Below are 23,225 nucleotides of genomic sequence, written 5' to 3'. Positions count from 1 at the left end.
GTGCATATTCCTGGTCATTACCAGCTGCATGGCTCCACTCTCACATATTCTGTTCATCTTCTTCGGATTCCTTCATCCCTAGGGTACCTGAAATTTCATGAGGTGTTTGAGTATTTACCAGGAGTAAATCCTAAACTCTGCTATTCAACATGATTCCTGATAGGATTTTAAATTTCCTCTTTCATTCATTTCCTTCTCCATTTGGTGTCCCAAGCAATCTTGCCATTTGCTTTCCTCTATGAAGCTTTTTCCTGCCCTTGCTCTGTCTGGTTCCTCTGCCTGTAATCCATTTTGAAGTATCTATCCAGATAATCTATGAAGCCAGAGGCAAACCTTTTTAATACAACAATGCTGTCTCTTATACCTACTCAACTCCCATACTTGTTATGTGACCCTAATCACATTTTACATTGCTTGGTCATTACAATGATACTACTCTCACATTATTCATTAGTAAAGGCTTTAAAAACGTTTTCAGGTGAAAGTTTTTGGGAGGAGGGATGCTTAAGATTGAACTGAGGGCCTCATGCACCCTAGGCAAGCAATCTATCTCTAAGCTGTATTCCCAGCTCTGAAAAGTTGTTAAAATAATTACATTAAAAACAATTTAAGGAATTTGTATTAGGTCTATTGGTTACATGGTATTATGGTATCACTATTTAATTCCTCCATTTAGATAATTGTCATTGTCTATAATTATATAGGTGAATGTCCTTATAGGAAATGTACACTAAAATATTTGGAGGTAAGAGATCATAATGACCATGCATTATTCTCAAGAGATTAAAAATAAAGCCAGGCGTGGTGGTGCACACCTTTAATGCTAGTGTTGGCGGGGGGGGGCGGGGGGAGCAGAGGTAGGAGAACTACCGTGAGCTCAAAGCCACCCTGAGACAACATAGTTAATTCCAGGATAGCCTGGGTAGTGAGACTCTACCTCAAAACACAAAAAACAAAACAAAACAAAAAACTCACTTTATCAGGCATGATGGTACATACCTTTAGTCCCAGCACTTGGGAGGCAGGGGTAGGAGGATTGCCTTGAGTTCGGGGCCACCCTGAGATTACACAGTGAGTTCCAGGTCAGCCTGAGCTAGAGCAAGACCCTGCCTCAAAACACCAATAAAAAGAGATTAAAAATATATATGGATATTCCTTGTTCTGTTTTTATAATTTTTAAATTAACTTGCTAATTCTAATGTCCTGAAGCATTTCCCTTATTTTTTCTTCTAGTAGTTTATAGTTTCGGGTCACACATTTAAGTCTTTAACACAGTTTTAGCTGCCTTTTTTAAACTGGTAGGTGTTAGGGTTTGATTTGTTCTTCTGCATGTGGATACACAATTTTTGCAACAGAAAAGAATGTCCTTTCTTCATTGCATGCTCTTAGCAATTTTATTGAAAATCAGCTAGGTATAAGTGTGGGTTTACTCCTAGATTGTCTGTACTATTCCACTAGTCTACTTGTTTTTTATGACAATACCAGTCACTGTAGCTTTTTAGTATGATTTGAAGCCAAGTAGTGTCAGGTAGGGTTTTGTTCTCCACATGATCTTAGCCAAAGGCTGAGAAGTGATAATGCCTGGTTCTTTTTGCTCAAGATGTCTTTGGCTATTGTGTTTCTCTGTGTGTGTGTGGTTCCATATACATTTAAGGATACTATTGGTATTTTTATAGGATACATGCATTAAATCTGTAAATAGATTTGGGTAATAAGGATATTTTATCTTATTATGAGTATTTTAATAATATTGATTCTTTTAATCCATGAACATGAGATGTCTTTCCATATTTTTGAGTCCTTTGCAATTCTTACACCAAGGTTTTATTATTTTCATTTTAATCAAATAATTTCATAGAGATCTTTCATTCTTTTGGTTAAGTTTACCTCTATGTATTTTCTTAACTGCTTCTAGCTTTATTGCATTGTTGTCAGTAAAGATACTATATGTAATTTTTTTCCAGTAGTGGAAATCAAAACTAGGGCTTCATACATGTTAGGTAAGCACTCTACTACTGAGGTGTACCCCTTGCCCATGACTTTAAGTTTTGGAAACTTGTTTTGTAGCTTACAACATGATCTATCCTAGAAATGTTCCATGAACTATTGTGATGAAGCACATTCTGCAGCCGTAGGTGCAGTGTCTTCCTAAGATTATGTCAATTTTAGGGGCTTAAATCAACAAAAACTATGACCTCACAGTTTCTGAGGGCAAGGAATTTGGAGGAGATCAGCTGGTGCTTCTGCTTCAGAGTCTCATGAGGCTTTATTCAATAGGTCAGAAGGGGCACAGTCATTTAAAGGCATGGCATGGGCTGTAGGGTCCACTTCCAGCAGGATCACTCATGCTTCTGTTGACAGGAGGCCTTGGTTCCTCACCATGTCAGTCTCTCCCCAGGGCTGCTTGAGTGTCCTAATGATGAGGCTTTCCACAGGATGAGGATCCAAGAAGCAAGGTAACCTACATTAGAAAATTACATATACACCTTTGTGACTTTTTATTTCTATTGATTCTGCAATCCCCTTGTTGCAGTCAGGTTCTCATTGCTGGCAGAAAACACCAGACCAAGAGCAGTTTGTGGGGAAAGGGTGTTTATTTTGACTTACATACTTGAGAGGAAGCTCCATGATGGCAGGGTAAAATGATGGCATGAGCAGAGGGTGGACATCACCTCCTGGCCAGCATCAGATGTACAACAGCAATAGGAGAGTATGCCAAGCACTGGCAAGAGGAAACTGGCTATAACATCCATAAGCCCACCCCCAATAATACACTGCCTCCAGGAGGCTTTCATTCCCAAATTGCCATCACATGGGGATCTAGAATTCAGAACACCTACGTTTCTGGGGGACATCTAAATCAAATCACCATATCCCTCTTCAGTGTAAGGGGAATTACTCAAGAACAGGGATCACTGGAGGCCGCTTGGAAGCCACCTACAATAGCAGGGTGTAGTTATGTTACCAAAACATAACTAAAGAAAAGAAAGTAAACCTTATAAAGGGATGGGAGGACTTTTCCTTTCTTTGGTGTACAGGCCATGAAAATTAGGAGTCCAAGTTGAGAAGAATGGGTGAAAATGCCATTAATGTATATTAAATCATGAAGAGTTAGGGAAAAGTAAATGTGACTATATTTATCAGAGTCTAGGATAAGAAATAGTGTTTGAATTTTATTTTCCTAATAAAAAAGAAATGTATCTTATTTACTGTATAAAATATATTAAAGCCTTAAAAATGGAGCTCAGATTCAGAATTATTAAAACCAAAAATAGCTTTTGTTTATATCATCCATAGTTTCTATTTTTCTTTCATTGGTGCTTTCTTCAACTGGTTTCTCACATATTCCTATTTCTTAAGCTACTACCCTAGGAAAATAATTCTCTCTCACATCTAAATGCAGTCACTTCATGACTGTCTTTGCCTCCAGAGAATTTTGATCCTTTGGTCTCTTTCTTTGAATAATGCTTATGCTTGAATTCTACTGAAGCAGATAAAGTAGTTGGAATCCTTGTCTGATTGGTTCTTAATGTCAGTCTTTGAAAGAACCTTTTGCTTTCTCTACCTTCAAGGTTTGGCTCACACCTTTCTCTTTTCCTTGTGATACTTCCTGGACTGATTCTTTATACAAAAGCTTCCTTTTATCCAGGTGTGATGCTGAGGACTGGTCATAGGTGTACAACCATCAGCCAGGCTTGTTCAAGTCTCTGCTCCATCCTAGTTGTCTGACTCCCATGTAAGACATTTAATCTCAGTATTCCCCATATGGGAATAGCAGATCCTTTCCCCCATGGAGCCAGTAAGATTATGTGAAGTACCACTCATGTATTATTAGTTCCTTTTCTTTGTTAATATATTGTCTATGTTCAAATTTGACCTCTGTAATTCATAAGTCTTCACAGCTCACATTGATTTCCATAAAGTCCTGGTAAGTCATTTTTAAATTGACTCAGTTAGTAAATAATCATATTTTATTTATCATTGTTCTTTTTCATGTTAAGGGAAGAGACCATGCTTTATAAGTCACATTTATTCCTATAGTTTCTTGCATTTAGGTCTTCAATGAATACTATTTTATGAATTGACACCCCCCCACACACACATATTTGGTCAGTAATGGATTTTTAGGGACATTGTAGAGGACCTCCTAAAGTTGATAATTACAGGCCGCCAGAGTCTTTTCCAAACTGTTCCTTAATACTGGCTACATGACTGCAGTGTTGACTATGTAAAAGTTGTCTATATCCCTATGTTCCAGCCTATTTTGGTCCTTGTGGTGTGTACTATGCTATAGCCACCAGGTTGTGGCCATTTTCTGTGTGGGTTGTGAGCTCCATGTCTGGCTGTATCAATGTCTTGTTAGTTTTGCTTGATGTGAAGTGCCCATGATTAAACACTTCATTCTGATTGTAGGGGTTGGAGGGGACTTGGTTATTGAACTATTTTGTTTATAAAATAGGATTTGAAAGTATTTTTTCCTTTACTATGTAAGTGGTTATACTTTTTCATAAGTGTTCTAGGAATACTGTGTGCCTGCCATTACAATATTAAAAAAATATTGCATTTGTCATTAACTTATTTATTTATGGAGAGAGTGGGGGAAGGAGGAATGAGGTAGAGAGAAGAAGGCAAAGGGAGAGAGAATTAGCATGGCAGGACCTGTAGCCACTGCAAATGAACTCCAGATGCATGCTTCATGTGGGTACTGGGGAATCAAACCTGGGTCCTTAGGCTTCACACGCAAGTACCTTAATGGATAAGCCATTCCCTCAGACTCCATGACAATATTTAAGTTTATGTAGGGTATTGTATTATAAGATTTGATGTTAGCAAAACAATACAAAGTCTCTCAAAACATAATATATCTAGCAGCTGTATGGCTTGAGATGAATAGTCATGCTTGGGTAATGGAATATGCTACTAGTATAACTAGCCTTGTTCTATAGTTTAGATCTTAATTTCTCCCAAAGGCCAATGTTCCAAAGTCTTATTCCCTAGTGAGGCACTGCTAAGTAGGGGAAGAACTTTTAAGGGGCCAAGGCCTAGTGGGAGGTTTGAATTTATTAGGATCATGTTTTTAAAGGGAACTGTGGAACCCTGACCCTCTCGGTCTTTCATACCATATACTCCTGCCACAAGATACTCAGCCACCACAGGCCCAGAGTAATGGGCCAATTAGTCATAGACTGAGACTTATAAAACTGTGAGCCAAAAATAAAAGTCTGTTCTTCTTAAGTTGACTAACACGAAGTTGAAGTTGGATGATTAAAGTCAAACTCATGATAGTGTCATAAGTATTCTTTTGATCAGCATGGTGGTATTTCTATGGACACCCTCATCTGTGGTCATTCTCAAGAATACCCAAGCCTTGGGCTGGAGAGATGGCTTAGCGGTTAAGCGCTTGCCTGTGAAGCCTAAGGACCCCGGTTCGAGGCTCGGTTCCCCAGGTCCCATGTTAGCCAGATGCACAAGGGGGCGCACGCGTCTGGAGTTCGTTTGCAGTGGCTGGAAGCCCTGGCGCGCCCATTCTCTGTCTCTCCCTCTACCTGTCTTTCTCTCTGTGTCTGTCACTCTCAAATAAATAAATAAAAAAGTTTAAAAAAATTAAAAAAAAAAAGAATACCCAAGCCTCATTCTTTTTTTGTTTGTTTTGTTTTGTTTTTCAAGGTAGGGTCTCACTCTAGCTCAGGCTGACCTGGAATTCACTATGTAGTCTCAGCGTGGCCTCAAATTCACGGCCATCCTCCTACCTCTGCATCCAGATTGAGTGCTAGGATTAAAGGCATGAGCCTCATTCTTGATATCAGTGTTGGAGCTAGAATGCTTATTCTTGGTCAAGGCCACAGCCACAAGAAGAACAAAGCACATCACTTTCTGCCACCCCCCTTCCCCAGGGCAGCTCTTCTGAGTAAGAGGAGAACAAGTGGATACATTACAGATAATGGGATAGAATGGCCAACTGAAATAAGTTGATTTTGGTGCCTAGAAGACATGGGACTAATGGTGGAAAGTGGCTATATTTAATCAAGAAATTAGTTTGAATTTAGAAACTGTGAGAAGATCTTAGAAAAGAAGCTTGAAGAAAAACTGGGTGAGCACACTCACATTATTTCTGGGTACATACTTAACAAATCTAGAATGCCATTAGATTTTAAAGCCAAAAGAATTGCCTAGAATCATTTATCCCTCTTTTGTTACAAAATAATTAGTAAGTCAATGCCTCATTATTTATTTCTCCTCATACTAGTAAAGAGTCTACTGCCTGTTAATAGAACCCAGCATCATTCATCATAAGGATTTGACTAATCCTGATTACTTATGGAGATTTTTGTGGTAAAATCAGCCATGCCTGCCTTCCCAGTGGAGCACAGGTTCGAAGAGTTAACTCTGCAGGCTGTTTCTTTCCTCTAATAGCAGCACTTTAGCAATGCTAATCAGTTTTTCTGATTTTCTGTTTGAGGTTTTCTCCATAATAATTAAATGAATGATATGAGATGCAATCAAGTTTGGCTCTATGGGGGCCATGCAAATGACTTATTTTTTAATATTTAAAATTTGTTTAAGGGAATCATAAAGAAAGTTATTTGAAGATGAAGACTGAGTGGATGAGGGTAGCTAGCTTAACATCCAAGTTAGTTTTGAATGCATTCAAAATATCTATTTAAATGAAGCAAGCCACCACTGCATTATCTTTCTGAATGGAAATGTTTATTTTTAAAAAGTTATATTTTGTTTTTATTTTGAATAATATTGGAAAACAATAGTATAAAATGACATAGTATAGAAGAAAAAAATGAGGGGGAAATGTATTGAACTTTTCCTTCTTCAAAATAGGTATAAAGCAAAAGGCATTCACATTTATTTCCAAAAATTTATAAAAGAAAATAATATATAGAGGGCTTGAAGGAATGGTTCATTGGATAAAGCACTTGACAGACAAGCATAAGTACCTGAGTTCAAATCCCCAGAACCCATGTAAAAGGTAGATACTATAGGACTTTGGTGCTGTGGTCAGTAATCATAGCACATGACTATGAGAGAGATGTAGACAAGAGAATTGTGCAGAGGTGTGAGGTCCAGCTAATCTGGGAAATACAGCATGGCAAACAATGAGATCCTCAAACAAGGTGGAAGGTGAGAATTGACACCCAAAGTTGTTCTCTGCACACATTCAACACAACACACACACACACACACACACACACACACACACACACACACACAAAATAAATAAATAAAATTAAAATTAAATTTAAATTAAAAGTTAAAAAAATAAAATGGGTGTCTTCAGCTGTCTCCAGGCTCCCACCACTGCAACTGCTTTCTAACAACAGCACTGCCTCTTGCTTGCCAAGCTCCAGCCTTAGGAGAAGGTGGGTAAGTAAGGAGGTCTCTATACCATGGTTCATACAAAGCAGACTGTCTACAAATCCACTGGTGGTAAAGCACCCAGGAAACAACTGGCTACAAAAGCAGCTAGCAAGACTGTGTCTTCTACTGGATGGGTGAAGAAACATCATTATTACAGGCCTGGCACTGTGGCACACTGTGAAAGTAGACGCTATCAGAAGACCACTGAACTTCTGATTTGCAATCATATGCCTAGGTACCTTCTGACCCCATGAGGGGAAAAAAAAAAAATCTAACATTCAGAGCTACCAATAATAGGAAGAGAAAACAAAAAAAATTTTTTTTTGAGAATGAAATATTTCCCACCATAGTAGACTCAAGCTCATTCTCCATGTAGGTCACATGCTAGTTGGATATCTTTTGGAATAATTGTTATGCATTTGGCATAGATAACACACAGGTTAGTATCTTCAAAAAAGCCAACCCATGGGCTGGAGAGATGGCTTAGCAGTTAAGCGCTTGCCTGTGAAGCCTAAGGACCCCGGTTTGAGGCTCGATTCCCCAGGACCCACGTTAGCCAGATGCACAATGGGGCGCACACGTCTGGAGTTCCTTTGCAGTGGCTGAAAGCCCTGGCACGCCCATTCTCTTTCTCTCTATCTGCCTCTTTCTCTCTCTCTCTCTGTCACTCTCAAATAAATAAATAAAAATGAATTAAAATAATAAAAAAAAAGCCAACCCAGATAGGCACTTTGAAAGTACAGATCTGTTTTGAAGTCCTGAGCAATTTCTCACACCAGATGCTGGACAATGTCAGCATTTGGACTTGTTTTTTTTTTTACTTGAAAAATATTTATTTAAAAAATTTTAAATAGTTTTACTGTAAGTTGTTATACATATGAAACTGCAAATTGATTCCATTTAGAAATATTTTGAGGAAACATACCTGATTCCTGCATTAAGATAGCAGAATTGAACAGTGTGAGCTTATGTTTTGGATTTAGTTCTAAAGCAAGATTGAAGTTTTTTAGGGCTTCAGTTGGTGCTTTCAGTTCAGTATAAACAATTGCCAAGTTGTACCAAGGATCTGCATTATTTCTGTCCAGCTCCAGTGCCTTGGGATGTGCTTCTTTAGCTTTGAGAAGTTTATTCATTTAAGAAAAAAATTCTCTCCTGTCCTACCTCATGCTGACAGCTTGCTGGTACAGCTGGTCTGCTTCTTCCAAGCAGGATTCATTTGCTCAGATCGGGTTGGCCAGATTGGTGTAAACATTCAAGTGGTTTGGGGCAATTCTGGCCACATACATTTTACCAGGAATAATCTGAGACATTAGGGACTTAGCCAACATGTAGGATTCCTCAGCTTCTCTAGTTCTGTTTAAGTTCTTACAGGTTCTTCCTACATTCCTATGGGCACTGATATCATCTGGCTAAACATGAGTAGCCTGAAAGAATAATTTCAAAGCTCTCTCAAAGGTCTTCTCATTTTCCAGAGAATGACCTACATTATTCCATAATTTGGCATTGTTTTTATTTACCTTCAAGGCTGACATAAACAATGTATACTCAGATTCCCAATTCCAATTTCTGTGTAATGCTTGCAAGGTATGCGTTAGTATCACCATGGACAGATAAATCCAGGATAGCTTTTTCAATACACTTTTGTTTGAAATTTTTTGCCATTCATAGGCTAACAAAATACAGAGCCCTATGCTAGGAACATATAGTACTCACTCAGCACCAACAAACCCAACAGGAAAAAAAAAAAGTTTGATGCGGGAATAAGTGGTAATGCCATTAAACAAAGTGCCATTAATACAATCTTGGAAGAATCACCAGTGTATTGGACACTGAATATTCCCAAATCCCCCAGAAAGAAAAAGAAAGTAAATGTGGCAAGATTTCGTATATTTAGAAAGGATTCAATCAGTGGTATTGTTTCCATGGTCCAGTCACAGCAATGCTCTGATGGATTTAACAGAAGCCAAGCATTCACATCAAGGAGGTAGTTAAAAGTTAGTTGTTTTATAGGAGTTGGGCTTGGAGCAGTTGATTATCAAACCTTGCAAATACTGGAAGTTGGGACTGAATCACCTGGACTCTAATCACAACAAGCAACAATGTACTAAGTATCAAGACAATAAGTTTTATTAATGTTTGCAGCATAGAAAATGGAATGCCACATTTTCCACAGAGAAATTGTCCAGCAGTAGTACATAATAATGGCAAAGTACATTCCTGGGCAACAAACACTTCATACACACAACAAATTCCCACAACTGCAATTCCTTGTTCTTTACACAATGTTGCAATGGCCACTAAAAGCAGTGTCAATTCAATTGGGATCCATACTATTGAATTATCTGATCCATTTGATTTGTTATATCACAAAAATGCAGCTAGAAAGAAGATAAATGACAAAAGTTCTGCTCTTCCTACAACACCTGTGACTGTTTATGTATGCACTGGTTGCACTGCAAAAAGCAAAGCAGCAATCACACTGCTCCTCTTATCCAAAAAGAGTCTGCACACTTTCAGAAAGACCACACTAACAACCGCATGACAAGCCATATTTAGGAGATGATAGGACATTGGTTTTAACTCACTAAGTACATAATTTATGTGAAATGTCAGTACTGTTAGAGGCCTGTAAAACTTAATGGCTTCTTTCTTCAGACATAGGAGTTCCCCAAAAGTCATTCTGAAATAAGGTTTTTAAAAGTGTAGATGAATACAGGTCTTTATTATCTGGTATTGAGAAACATCATCCCAAACAAAGCCACGAGGGCTGGGGAAATGGTTTAGTGGTTAAGGCGTTTACCTGTGAAGCCTAAGGACTCTGGTTCAATTCCCCAGGACCCACATTAGCCAGTTGCAAAAAGGGGCCCGTACATCTGGAGTTCATTTGCAGTGGCTAGAGGCCCTGGTATGCCCATTCTCTCTTCCTCTCTAACTGCCTCTTTCGCTGTCCTCCTCAAATAAATAAATAACCAAATAAAATATTTTAAAACAAAACCACAAAAGAGACTGTTCCAATAGCAGGCAGTTACCACACCTACTATTAATGTTATTTCCTTGAGGCTAATATCTGCCATCTTTCAGGATATTCAAGTACTTGTAGACCAAACTGAGGGCAGCCCCAGCAGGGCAGGGCCGGAGGGGCATTGCTTAGGAAAACCTGGAAGAGCTGTCCAGCAAGGAACGCCAATGAAGTCATAGTCATGTCTACCGCACTCAGGCCACCATGCCTCTGCCGTGATGCTTCCCACCCTCCAGGATGCTTCCCCCTACTTCTTCCACATGGGCATAGTCCCTCCCCCCAAAATGGAATTTTTTTAAAGTAAATTTCTTATTGACAACAATTAAATGGTGTTTGTAGAATTTTTATCATACACTAGATTCCATCCATTCACTTTACTTTCCTGAGTTATCCTACATGCAAGAACATGTTTTTAATGTTGTCTGTCTTCTGTGCTGTTCCTGTGTTTGCTATTAAAATAAATTAAAATATAAAACAAATAAAATATACAGACTATGTGTAATTTTCTATTAACTGCTTATTAGGATTGCATATCAACACCTTCATTAAACATGTTAGAACCAAAGGACAGTCCACATTTCTGCTTATTAGCATATTTGTGAGATGTCTTCTTTCCTCACTATCATAAGATTTGCATGATTTTTTCAAATAGTTGTAACCAGCTCTGGAAGTTTGAGTGATCCCTGCATCTGATTCTAGCAACTCTTTTTATTATTGATGCCTTATTCTCTGACATAGATTATCCTAGATATCAGTCAATGTTTAAATGACACACACACGCACACACACACACACACACACACACACACACACACACAAACACCTTTAATATACTGATATTTTCTTCTCTACAAATGCTACCTGCAAATTGCAGTACTATTTGGTATTTCTGGATGCTGAATTTTAAAAAGCAAAGATAACTATATCAGGCCAAACAAAAGAAACTAGACAGTAATGTTACACATTTTACAAGAGAACACACAGCCTCTTTATTTTCCTTGACAGTTTGGTTAGCTTGTGGCAATTTTTAACTTTATAGACTAAACAATTCTAATTATTAAATGGATGGTTTGATCTGAAATGATGACTCAGATAAACTTTCCAATATGGGCTAATTATGTATGAGTAGATGGCAGATTGCTGCTTGCCAGCCTTCATTTTGTCTTTGAGGGCAAAATAAAAGTTAATATACATATTTCATACTTCAAAGAAATGAAAGTCATCCTGACAAAGAATAGGTATGATGTAGAGAGGTATATTCTCTGCGTATTTGTTACAGCCGAGGACATTTAAGGTTTTCTTTTCCTGGTGGGTGAGGGAAACTTTGGCTACATCTTACCTGTCTTTAACTATAAAAAGAGGGACAATAAAACTCTCTGTTTTCTGGGCAACTTGCTGCAAGGCTTAAGTTGTTCACTTCCAGACTTCAGTCCTATATGTGGCACAAGAGAATTAGTGAGGAGAAGCTACTGCCCTGCTTATCCTGACTATTGTTGTTATCATATTTATTTATTCCTATTAAATAACATTTTTATTTTCATTTTTGTTTGTTTTTAGAGAGAGGAAAGAGAAAATGGGTGTGCCAGGGCCAGTAAGAGCTGTAAACAAAGTCCAGACACATACACCACCTGGTGCATCCAGCTTTACTGGGGAATTGAACGCATGTTGTTGGGCTTTACAGGCAAGGACCTTAACCATTTAGCAATCTCTCCTGCCCTAGAAGAGTATAAAGTATGCAGTTGTACATATATCATATGTTAGTACCATCCTTTCCCTCCTCCCTGTCCTCCTCAGTGGTACTGCTGGTATTCCCTCTAGGTTTGTGGGTTATGAAATAGGAGAGCATCAGTCAGTCACTGTAAGTGGAGGGCAATGCTTCTGACATTCCCTTCCACTCTGTGGCTCTTAAATTCTTTCCACACCCTCTTCTACAAAATTCCCTGAGCCATGGTGGGTGTGTTTCAAGTTTACTTTAGCGTTGTGGTCTCAGCAGGTTCTGGATTTCTGCTTTGGTGTGTTTTGAGTATACTCAGTGTCAGTCTCCATGACCCTAGCACTGGTTTCCAGGCTCACTATTAAAGCAACACTCTTGCTCATCTTGACAATTCCTCTGTGGCTTCACCTGGGCCCTGCTTGACATTAGAGGGGTAGTTTATCTCCTCAATCTAGCTGACTTCTGAAAAAGAAAAACCGATTTTCCAAAGGAAACGGGGTCAGCATAGGTTCAATGAGACAAGCATTATTAGTTAAGAGAGATTTAGGTGGGTATAGCCTCTCTTTTGGCTAAAGACAGGTGGGAGCTTCTTGTTGGAATCCATGATTTTGATCTCCATAGGATTGTGACTGTTTCAAGTCCTAGTAACAGTTACTTTCCACTGAGTAGATCTCTTAGCCAATCAAAGAGCTGTTAGTTACCCACCTATATATTTGTATCTATACTTTTGTATAGATAGCAGTGTCTTCTGTTAGCATACAAGGTTGTTGGCCATTTTTCCCCAGCAGCTCATGTAGTGCTTGCCAGCACTATATGAGCAGATTATCTGGGAACTGGCTTCCTTCCAGATTCCCTCCAGATCTCTCCATGTTTTGTGTCAGCAGCATGCCGTATCTTCAGCAATAGGGTCTTGCCTTTTACCATGTAATCAAGTGTTTAGAAAGAAGCCTGTCTTGTTTGGGGGACCTTCTAGGTCTCTCTGATCAACAGGTCAATGTGGATTGTAACCAATTTCTGGGACTGGGAGTAACAAGATGGAGCCAGACGTTTTAGGGTTAGGTTTCATCATACTCTCTCCAGGGCCCTTCTTACATGACAATCTCTGTATTCTCCTGTTGATTGTTGTATCATTTAGTCTGCTCTCCAGGAGAAAGTTTCCTATGGAATGAATATATTTTGAATTTAGTTCTGTGTGTATTTCCTCCATGCTCTCATTTCCCATTCCCCAACAAATGTCATTCCCTGTTGCAGTTATGTTTGCATTGCTGTCAGAAATCACCCAAACAAGAGCAGCTTTTGGGAAAAAAAAAACAAACAAAAGAAAAGGTTTATTTGGGTTTACAGACTTGAGGAGTTCTATGATGGCAGGGAAAACAATGGCATGAGTAGAGGGTGGACATCACCCCCTGGCCAACATAAGGTAAACAATAGCAATAGGAGAGTGTGCCAAACACTGGCATGGGGAAATTGGCTATAACATCCATAAGCCCACTCCCAACAATTCACTGCCTCCAGGAGGCATTAATTTCTAAATTTCCTGGGAACCTAGTATTCAGAATACCTAAGTTTATGGGGGACATCTGAATCAAGCCACCACATATGTTTTGAATATATTTTGAATTCAGTTTTGAGTGTATTTCCCCACTCTATCATTTCCCTTCCCCGACAAATTTCCATCCCTGTTATCTGACCCTTGAGTTGCCTGTCAGGTATGCCTGCAACTCAAGGTTTTCCAGGTTAGGGACTACAGATGAAGGAGAACATGTCATATTTGTCTTTCTGTGCTCGTGTGAGTATACTTAGTATGACCTGTTCCAAGTCCTTCTATTTTCCTACAGATTTCATTGTATCATGTTTCCTTACTACAGAGTAGAATTCCACTGTGCATATATGTATCACATCTTTATGATCCAATCATCAAGCGATGGGCATCTGGGTCGATTCCAGTTTTTAGCTATTGTGAATTGAGCAGCTATAAATGTGGTTGAGCAAATATCTCTGCAGTGAAGAGTGGAGCCTGTAGGGGAGATGCCCAATAGAGGAATAGATGGGTCAGTTGGTAGCTCTATTTTCATCTTTTTCATGAGTCTCCATATTAATTTCCATAGTGATTATACAAGTTTGTACTCTCAGCAATGAATGAGGGTTCCACTTAGAATAGCTTTTATAGATATATGACATTCTGCTTCAGACTTTACAACTTCATATTGTCAGCCTGTGAGGAATACCAATATTTTGAATCAATCCATAAGTTATATTCTAACTACTGTTGTAGCTACCTTCTTTTGGCTGGCTCAAAATAGACCAAAAGCAGCTTATAGGAGAAAAGAAAGAGTTCATTTCAGGATTCTCTAGGGGGAAGTTTTATCATAGCAGGGAAGGCATCGCAAAATGGGCCTGTCACATGTCTGGGAGGAGGTAGTGTATGGTCTGGGTATGGAGCTGTGCTCATAAACCTCAAGGTCTTTCTCCAGTGACATACCTCCTCCAGCAAGTTTCCATCTCCCAAACTTCCACCAGCAAGGAAGAGATGAAGTGTTCAAAACACATGAGGCTATGGGGTACATCTCATTCAGACCAACACATTCTGCCTCTGACCCCCCCCCATAGACTCAAGACCATCTCATGATGCAAAATTTATTAGTCCAACTTAAATTTATTAATTAATTAATTAATTAATTTATTTATTTATGAAAGCAAGAAAGAGAGAATGGGTGTGCCAGGGTCTCTAAGTGCAAATAAACTCCAGACACATGTGCCATCTTGTGCTTCTGGCTTATGTGGGTATTGGGGAATTAAATCTCAGTCCTTAGACTTTGCAGGCAAGGGCCTTAACCACTAATCAATATCTCCCACCCTAAAATATATTTTTATTTAATTGTTTGTGAGCAGTAAGAAATAGCCCAACTTTAAAATTCCCCATAGTATTTACCATCCTAATACCATTTAAAAGTCCGTAGTCTCATCTGAGGTTCCAGAGTCTCTTGACTGTGAGCCTTGTAAAATCAAAACACAAAGTTGCATACTTCCAACACATAGTGAAACAGAACAAGTCTAGTCCCATTGCAAAAAGGAGACATAGCAAGAAGATTGTACCAATGCAGATGACAAACAAGAAGGTATAACATCAAACCTACAACTTCTTGTTTGGCATCTGAGACTCATAATGAAATCTGTGGGCTCCAAATCCCCACCTTTCCAGCCTAAGATGCTTGCCAAAGCAAGAAGTTCTCTTTAGCAGCCATCCCATAGTTGTGACATTTCCAAAATTCTGAAGTCTCCACTGAAACTCATGGTTATCCTCATGGCTTTGTTTCATGGTCCCTTATGGCCTCTTTGATACACATTGCTTAGGGTCCATCTAGAAAGCACGATGTTGCAAATCCAATGACCCTCTCTTTGCTGCATTTATCCATTTTTCAAAACCAGTACCAGGTGGGTAAGACTGCCCAACATTGTTAACCAGGAGGAATAAAACTGATTTGGGTAGCAGGACACTCCAGCATTCTTCATTCAGTATCCCTCCTTTCAACAGAATTTGTACTCCTTCTACTATCCTAATACAGACTATCTGGCCCAATCTCAATGGTGGCAATCTCTGATACAATTGCAGCTGAACTGGGATCCTCGAAACTTTAATTTCTTTTTGTGCCACTTTTATATTTCTCCTGCTGCTTTCCCCACCAAACACACTAGTCTACCTCTTTCTTAAAAAATATATGAGACATCTAAAACAATGCAAGAAGATAAAAAGATGGATAAGATTGGTAAGAAAGGTACAAAATGGTCACATTTTGCATATATTTTCATTTTTTATTTTGTTTTTATTTTTTCAGACAAGGTCTCATGTAACTGAGATTGGTTTTGAACTCCTGATACTCCTGTCGCCACCTTCTAAGTGCTGGGATTACAAGTATGTGCCACCCTGTCTACCTTAGATATTATCATTTTTGCATGACAATGTATGCTTTCAGCAATGTTTATAAAATACGATTCATCAAAGTTTCTGGGCATATGGCCTATTGAAAATCCTAGAGTACTTTTATATACCTTTGATCACCAGTCAGAAATAATAGAAGTAGATGTAAACAAGTAAAGAATCAAACCCTACAAACTACCTAATAATAAACTTAATAATTATGCCAGACCTTCATGGATCATTAAAAACAGTTTGAAGAACTTGACCAACAAGATGGTTCAGTGGATAAGACACTTGCAAGCCTGAGTGTTCAGGTTTGGATCCCAGACACATACACAGGCCAGAGCCATGGTAGGTTACTGTAATCCTAGCACAACAAGGGTAAGAAAGGAGGTAGAGATAGGAGAGTTTTATGGAATCTTGTCAACAAACAATGAACAGCAAAAACGAATGAGATGCTTTACTTCAAAAGAGGTAGAAGGTGTGGAACAACACTTGAAAGTTGTCCTCTGGCCTCCACACAGTCTACTTATAGCTCTGCATATAGCATTGCAAGTTATCTCTAGTCCAAAGTTCTAAATCCTTCTACAATCCTCCTACAAATTACTCCCAAAAGACCAAAAACCACAATTATGCTTATCACAACAGCCACCCCATTTCTCTGTACCAGTTATCTACTGTTGATACCTTCTTGCTGCTGGCACAAACCAGTAGACCAAAGACTGCTGATAGGTGGAAAGGGTTTATTTTGGGAGTTGCCAGGGGAAGTTTTATCATGGCAAGGAAAGCATAGCAGAGCAAGGCTTTCATATAACTGGGCCGAAGTATTCTAAGTACTGGGCTTAGAGCTGGTCTCATAAAGCAAAAGATCTTCTCCCAATGACATGTCTTCTCCAGAAGTTCTCCACCTCTCAAATTTCCACCATCTGTGTATCAAGGATTCAAAACACCTAAGGCTATGGGGGATATCTCATTCAAACTACCATAACTATTATTTATGCTTTAAACATTGAAATTATTTAATGACTAATGGTTTTAAAGGATTTTAAACCTCTCAATGGATTGTATTACTTTTTAAATTTTTTTTTCTTTTGAGGTAGGGTTTAGCCCAGGCTGACCTGGAATTCACTATGTATTCTCAGGGTGGTCTCAAATTTATGATGATCCTCCTACCTCTGCCTCCCAAGTGCTGGGATTAAAGGCTTGTGCCACCATGCCCGGCTGCATTACCTTTTAATTATCCTGCAAATTCATGGTGCTTTTTCCTTATTCCACAGAGGAATCTGGCCTCATTTGTCTCCAGCAAGGCATGGTGGAACAGAAGCTCCTTTGAGTGTACACAGAGGCACCTCAGGCTCCAACTGAGATTCATTCAGCAATTTATCCAATACATACTAAATGCTACCTATCTCTAGGTACCATACAAAATACAAAAATAGAGCATTTCAGTCTTACCTTTGGTTGAATAGAAACCAAATCATTGAACTTACAGTGGTTTCTAAAAACTGAGGTATACAAAAAAAAGTATAAAGTTATTTTGAGGTCAGTGTTGGAGAAACTGAAGCAATGTGTCTGGAAGTCCAGAAAGCAGACAGGCTAGGAAAAAAAAAAAAAGAAAAGAAAAAGGAAGGTGTTTGTTTTCTTATGTTTTCTTGTTTTCTACTTGAGGACCCAGAGGCAGGCACTAGTCATAATGTATTTAAAATATTTATCATTTTAGTCAGTCCTGACCTTGAAGAATTTAATAATTCCTAATTTGACCTGTTCTCTTGGGCTACAGAGTAAGGCAATTTAGCAATGTCTTGTTTCAAAAAAATTTTAAGTATAAAATAAAAGAGCAGAAATGCAGTTTAGCAATAAATTATCTAGTATGCAAGAGGCCTCAGGTTCAATCACCAGTTTGCCACTTTCCCATACAAAAGGTCCTGCAGTTCTTTTCAAACCACAAACCTAGCATTCAATACATTTGATTCCCAAACTACAAACTGATGACTTCTTGGTGTGTAAAATTAGTACAACAGCATTCACCCAGAAAGTAACTTCCTTGGTTAAATAACCTTGCCACTGTTAATAGTTTCACAACAGACAATTAATGTTTACTTTCTTTGTAGTTAGTAAACAGATCAACTATTTCTAGTTTCATGTCTTTTTGTTTGTTTTTCTTTGGTTGTGTCTATTTTTATACTGTATCAATGACAATATGTGACAATTAAGCCTTCCCTTCTTACTAAGTTTCAGGAAGTTTGTGCAACTCTCAAATGCATGTCATTACAACTGACAAACTCTCACTCAGACCTGGTACATTAGCTGATATGAGAAATATCCACTGATGGTTTCACTTGAATTAATACCAAATAGGAGCATCGGACTTCATATGCCTCAGTTAAATTCAGTGAAAGGCTGACGATTTCTCCAGAGCCAAACACGAAATCATTTCCCTTCCTTATTCTTAAGGTCACTAAACTCCTTGCTAACCCCTGTTCCTTCTAGTTTGTCCCCTGATTATGTACTTTTTAAAATTTTTTGATTTTTATTTATTTATTTGAGACAGAAAGAGAAAGGGGGGGGGGGAGAGAGAGAGAGAGAGAGAGAGAGAGAGAGGGAGGGAGGGAGAGAGAGAATGGGCACACCAGGGCTTCTAGCTACTGCAAACAAACTCCAGACGCATGCTTCCCCTTGTGCATCTGGGGAATCGAGCCTCCAATGGGGTCCTTAGGCTTCATAGGCAAGCGCTTAACCACTAAACCATCTCTCCAACCCCCATGATTATGTCTTACCTGGCATGTCCTTGACAGTGCTCAGCATAAGGGAAGTCATCCTTTAGGTATCACTCTGCACATTTCAATAGTTCTGTCTTACCTGTGCAATCCCATACTTTATAGTGGCTTAAAAAAAAAGAAAGAAAGAAACTTCATTGTGGTATGACCCCAGTCTCTTGCTCTCTCTCTTCCTCCACCCATCCAGCTGTTATCCTTATCATGTATGAATTTAATGAGCTTCTTAAATGTACCTTGTTTCTGGACCCTTTTGCCTGGAACACCTTCCTTTTTCTTTTCTTTTCTTTTCTTTTTTTCTTTTTTTTACTAGCCTATCTGCTTTCTGGACTTCCAGACACATTGCTTCAGTTTCTCCAACACTGACCTCAAAATAACTTTATACTTTTTTTTGTATACCTCAATTTTTAGAAACCACTGTAAGTTCAATGGTTTGGTTTCTATTCAACCAAAGGTAAGACTGAAATGCTCTATTTTTGTATTTTGTATGGTACCTAGAGATAGGTAGCATTTAGTATGTACTGGATAAATTGCTGAATGAATCTCAGTTGGAGCCTGAGGTGCCTCTGTGTACACTCAAAGGAGCTTCTGTTCCACCATGCCTTGCTGGAGACAAATGAGGCCAGATTCCTCTGTGGGCCCTCTTCTTCTAGAAAGAATCTTGAAAGCCGTGTTGCCCTGAATTGTTTTGGCAGATTCCTAGCATCAGCTGGATTGGATGAGAAGGCTTTTGTTGTGGTGGCAGTGGTTAATGATGAGTTGCACATTTTAGTAATTTACAAAATGGTAAGCACCTTGCACAACATAAGAAATACCTCTCTTTCCTGAACCACGACAACTGGTTACCCAGCTTTTTAAATATGTGAGTCTTTATGTGTGTTTCAGCCCTAGCGACAGATGGTACTGAATGATTTGCTCTACTGAAAAGAATTCTGTGGATGATTTTAATTTATATCTAATGTTTTTCTTCTTTCAGGTTGTTCTTCAAAAAAAAAAATGGCTATTTCTTCAGATTCTTGTTTGGGCTTTATTTGTATATTGTTGTGCCACTGGATTGAGACAGCATCCCCTCTGAATCTTGAAGATCCCAATGTCTGCAGCCACTGGGAAAGGTAACACTTCTGAAAGCAGCCCCATAATTCTTTCACATGTTATCATTATCAGTCTAATGGGCCATATTAGAATTTGAAAGTTGTAAATAACTTCTCTGTAAAAAACCGGGAGATATATTTAACAGTAATGTTACCTCCCACTGGATTAAAAATGTATATTATGGGGATGGGGAGATAGCTCAGTTAGTAAGGTATTTACCTCACAAACATGAGGATCTGAGCTTGTTCCCCAGTATACATGTAAAAGCGCTTGGTATAGTAGCATGCACTTGTAATCCTACCATCGGGAAGACTGAAACAGTGGATAAAGGGGCTCACTGGTGAAGTCTATCTAGACTAATTATTGAGCCAACAAGAGGCCCTATCCCAAAAAAGTAGACAGTATACATGAGGAATGACATATGAGGATGTACCCTAGCCTCCATACTAATTTGCATGTGCACACTGCCCCCCCAGATATACAAACACACAAAACAGTAAAATTGTATATTACTTAAATAAAGAAATCCCAGGAAAAGCACACATATAAGGAACCTAGAAAAAACAAGCTATACTCAAATACCAGTTAACAGAAGAGAGCACAGGTAGAACCAGAAACACACACACACACACAAAAATGGCAAACATAAATACACACCTTTCAATAATATCTCTTAATATCAACAGTCTCAATGCCCCAATGAAAGACATAGACTTGCAGACTGGGTTAAAAAGCAGGATACTACAATTTGTGTCTCCAAGAAACTTACCTTTCTACAAAGGATAGACATTATCTTAGGGTGAAAGGTTGGAAGACGGTGTTTCAAGCAAATGGGCCTAGAAAACAAGCAGGGGTTGCTATCCTAATATCAGATAGGGTAGACTTTAGTCCGACGTTAGTCAAGAAACATAAGGAAGGTCACTTTATATTGATTAAGGGCACACTCCAACAGGAGGACATTACAATCCTAAACATATATGCACCTAACATGGGGGCTCCCAAATTCGTCAAACAAACACTATTAGAACTAAGGTCACAGATAACACCAAACACAGTGGTGGTGGGTGACTTTAACACCCCACTCTCATCAATTGACAGGTCATCCAGGGAAAGAATAAACAGAGAGGCATCTGGACTAAATGAGGTCATAGAAGGAATGGACCTAACAGATATATACAGGACATTTCATCCAAAGGCTGCAGAATATACATTCTTTTCAGCAGCACATGGAACATTCTCTAAAATAGACCATATATTAGGACACAAAGCAAATCTTAACAAATTCAGGAAAATTGAAATAATTCCTTGCATTCTATCTGACCACAATGGAATTAAACTACAAATCAGTAGCAAGAAAGGCTATAGAGCATACACAAAATCATGGAAACTAAACAATACACTACTAAATGATGAGTGGGTCAATGAAGAAATCAAAAAGGAAATCAAAAAATTTATAGAGTCAAATGATAATGAGAACACAACATATCAAAATCTCTGGGACACAATGAAAGCAGTTCTAAGAGGTAAATTTATAGCCTTAAGTGCCTATATTAAGAAATTAGAAAGGTCGCAAGTAAACGACCTAATGCTTCGCCTTAAAGCCTTGGAAAAAGAAGAACAAGGCAAACCAAAAATCAGTAGATGGGAAGAAATAATAAAGATTAGGGCAGAAATTAATGAAATAGAAACAAAAAGAACAATCCAAAGAATTAATGAAACAAAGAGTTGGTTCTTTGAAAGGATAAACAAGATTGATAAACCCTTAGCAAATCTGACCAAAAGAAAGAGAGAAGAGACACAAATTAATAAAATCAGAGATGAACAAGGTAACATCACAACAGATTCCAGAGAAATTCAAAAAATCATAGGGACATACTATAAAAGCATATACTCCACAAAGTATGAAAATCTGAAAGAAATGGATGATTTCCTTGATCTATATGACCTACCTAAATTAAATCAAAATGAGATTAATCACTTACATAGACCTATAACAAACATGGAGATCTGAACAGTTATCAATAATCTCCCAACTAAAAAAAGCCCAGGCCCGGATGGATTCACTACTGAATTTTACCAGACTTTTAAGGAAGAGCTAACACCATTGCTTCTTAAGCTTTTCCAGGAAACAGAAAAAGAAGGAATTCTACCAAACTCCTTCTATGAGGCCAGCATCACCCTGATACCAAAACCAGGCAAAGATAGAACAAAAAAAGAAAATTACAGACCAATCTCCCTCATGAACATAGATGCAAAAATTCTCAACAAAATATTGGCAAACAGAATACAAGAGTATATCAAAAAGGTCATTCACCCTGACCAAGTAGACTTTATCCCAGAGATGCAGGGATGGTTCAACATACGCAAATCTATAAATGTAATACATTACATAAACGGGTTGAATTACAAAAATCACATGATCATCTCATTAGATGCAGAGAAAGCATTTGACAAAATCCAACATCCCTTCATGATAAAAGTCCTACAGAGACTGGGAATAGAAGGAACATATCTCAATATAATAAAGGCTATTTATGACAAAACTGGAAGCTTTTCCACTAAAATCAGGAACAAGACAAGGGTGTCCACTGTCCCCACTTCTATTTAATATAGTTTTGGAAGTCTTGGCCATAGCAATAAGGCAAGAGACACACATAAAAGGGATACAAATTGGAAAGGAAGAAATCAAGTTATCATTATTTGCAGATGACATGATTCTATACATAAAGGACCCTAAAGAGTCCACTAGCAAGCTGTTAGAGCTGATCAAAACCTACAGCAATGTAGCAGGATACAAAATAAATACACAGAAATCAGTAGTCTTCATATATGCTAACAACAAACACACAGAGGATGAAATCAGAGAATCACTCCCATTCACAAATGCATCAAAGAAAATAAAGTACCTTGGAATAAACCTAACCAAGGAAGTAAAGAATCTCTACAATGAGAACTTTAAAACACTCAAGCGAGAAATTGCAGAAGACACTAGAAAGTGGAGAAACATCCCTTGTTCCTGGATTGGAAGAATCAATATCGTGAAAATGGCAATCTTACCTAAAGCAATCTACACATTTAATGCAATCCCTATCAAAATTCCAAAGGCTTTCTTCATGGAAATAGAAAAAACAATCCAAAAATTCATTTGGAATCACAAAAACCCTCGAATATCTAAAATAATACTGAGTAACAAAAAAGAGGCTGGTGGTATCACCATACCTGATTTTACCCTATACTACAGAGCCATAGTAACAAAAACAGCATGGTACTGGCACAAAAACAGACATGTAGATCAGTGGAACAGAATAGAGGACCCAGATGTAAGCCCAAGTAGCT

General features: G+C 38.4%; 1 protein-coding gene and 1 pseudogene across 1 annotated transcript in view; one reads left to right on the top strand and one right to left on the bottom strand.

Moving 5' to 3' along the window:
* The window catches only part of Megf10 (multiple EGF like domains 10), a 215,192-nt gene that overhangs the window by 43,833 nt on the left and 148,134 nt on the right, over nt 1-23,225 (top strand). The window contains exon 2 of the mRNA XM_045131157.1: nt 19,774-19,909. Coding sequence (XP_044987092.1) covers nt 19,794-19,909 — 116 coding nt within the window. The 5' untranslated portion in view covers nt 19,774-19,793. The remainder of the gene's footprint in view (nt 1-19,773; nt 19,910-23,225) is intronic.
* On the bottom strand, nt 41-10,484 carry LOC101612917 (annotated as a pseudogene).

The sequence above is a fragment of the Jaculus jaculus genome, chromosome 12 (assembly GCF_020740685.1).
Source record: "Jaculus jaculus isolate mJacJac1 chromosome 12, mJacJac1.mat.Y.cur, whole genome shotgun sequence".
Classification (NCBI taxonomy): Eukaryota; Metazoa; Chordata; class Mammalia; order Rodentia; family Dipodidae; genus Jaculus; species Jaculus jaculus.
Note: the sequence above shows the minus strand (reverse complement) of the source record. Positions and strands in the feature narration are given on the sequence as shown.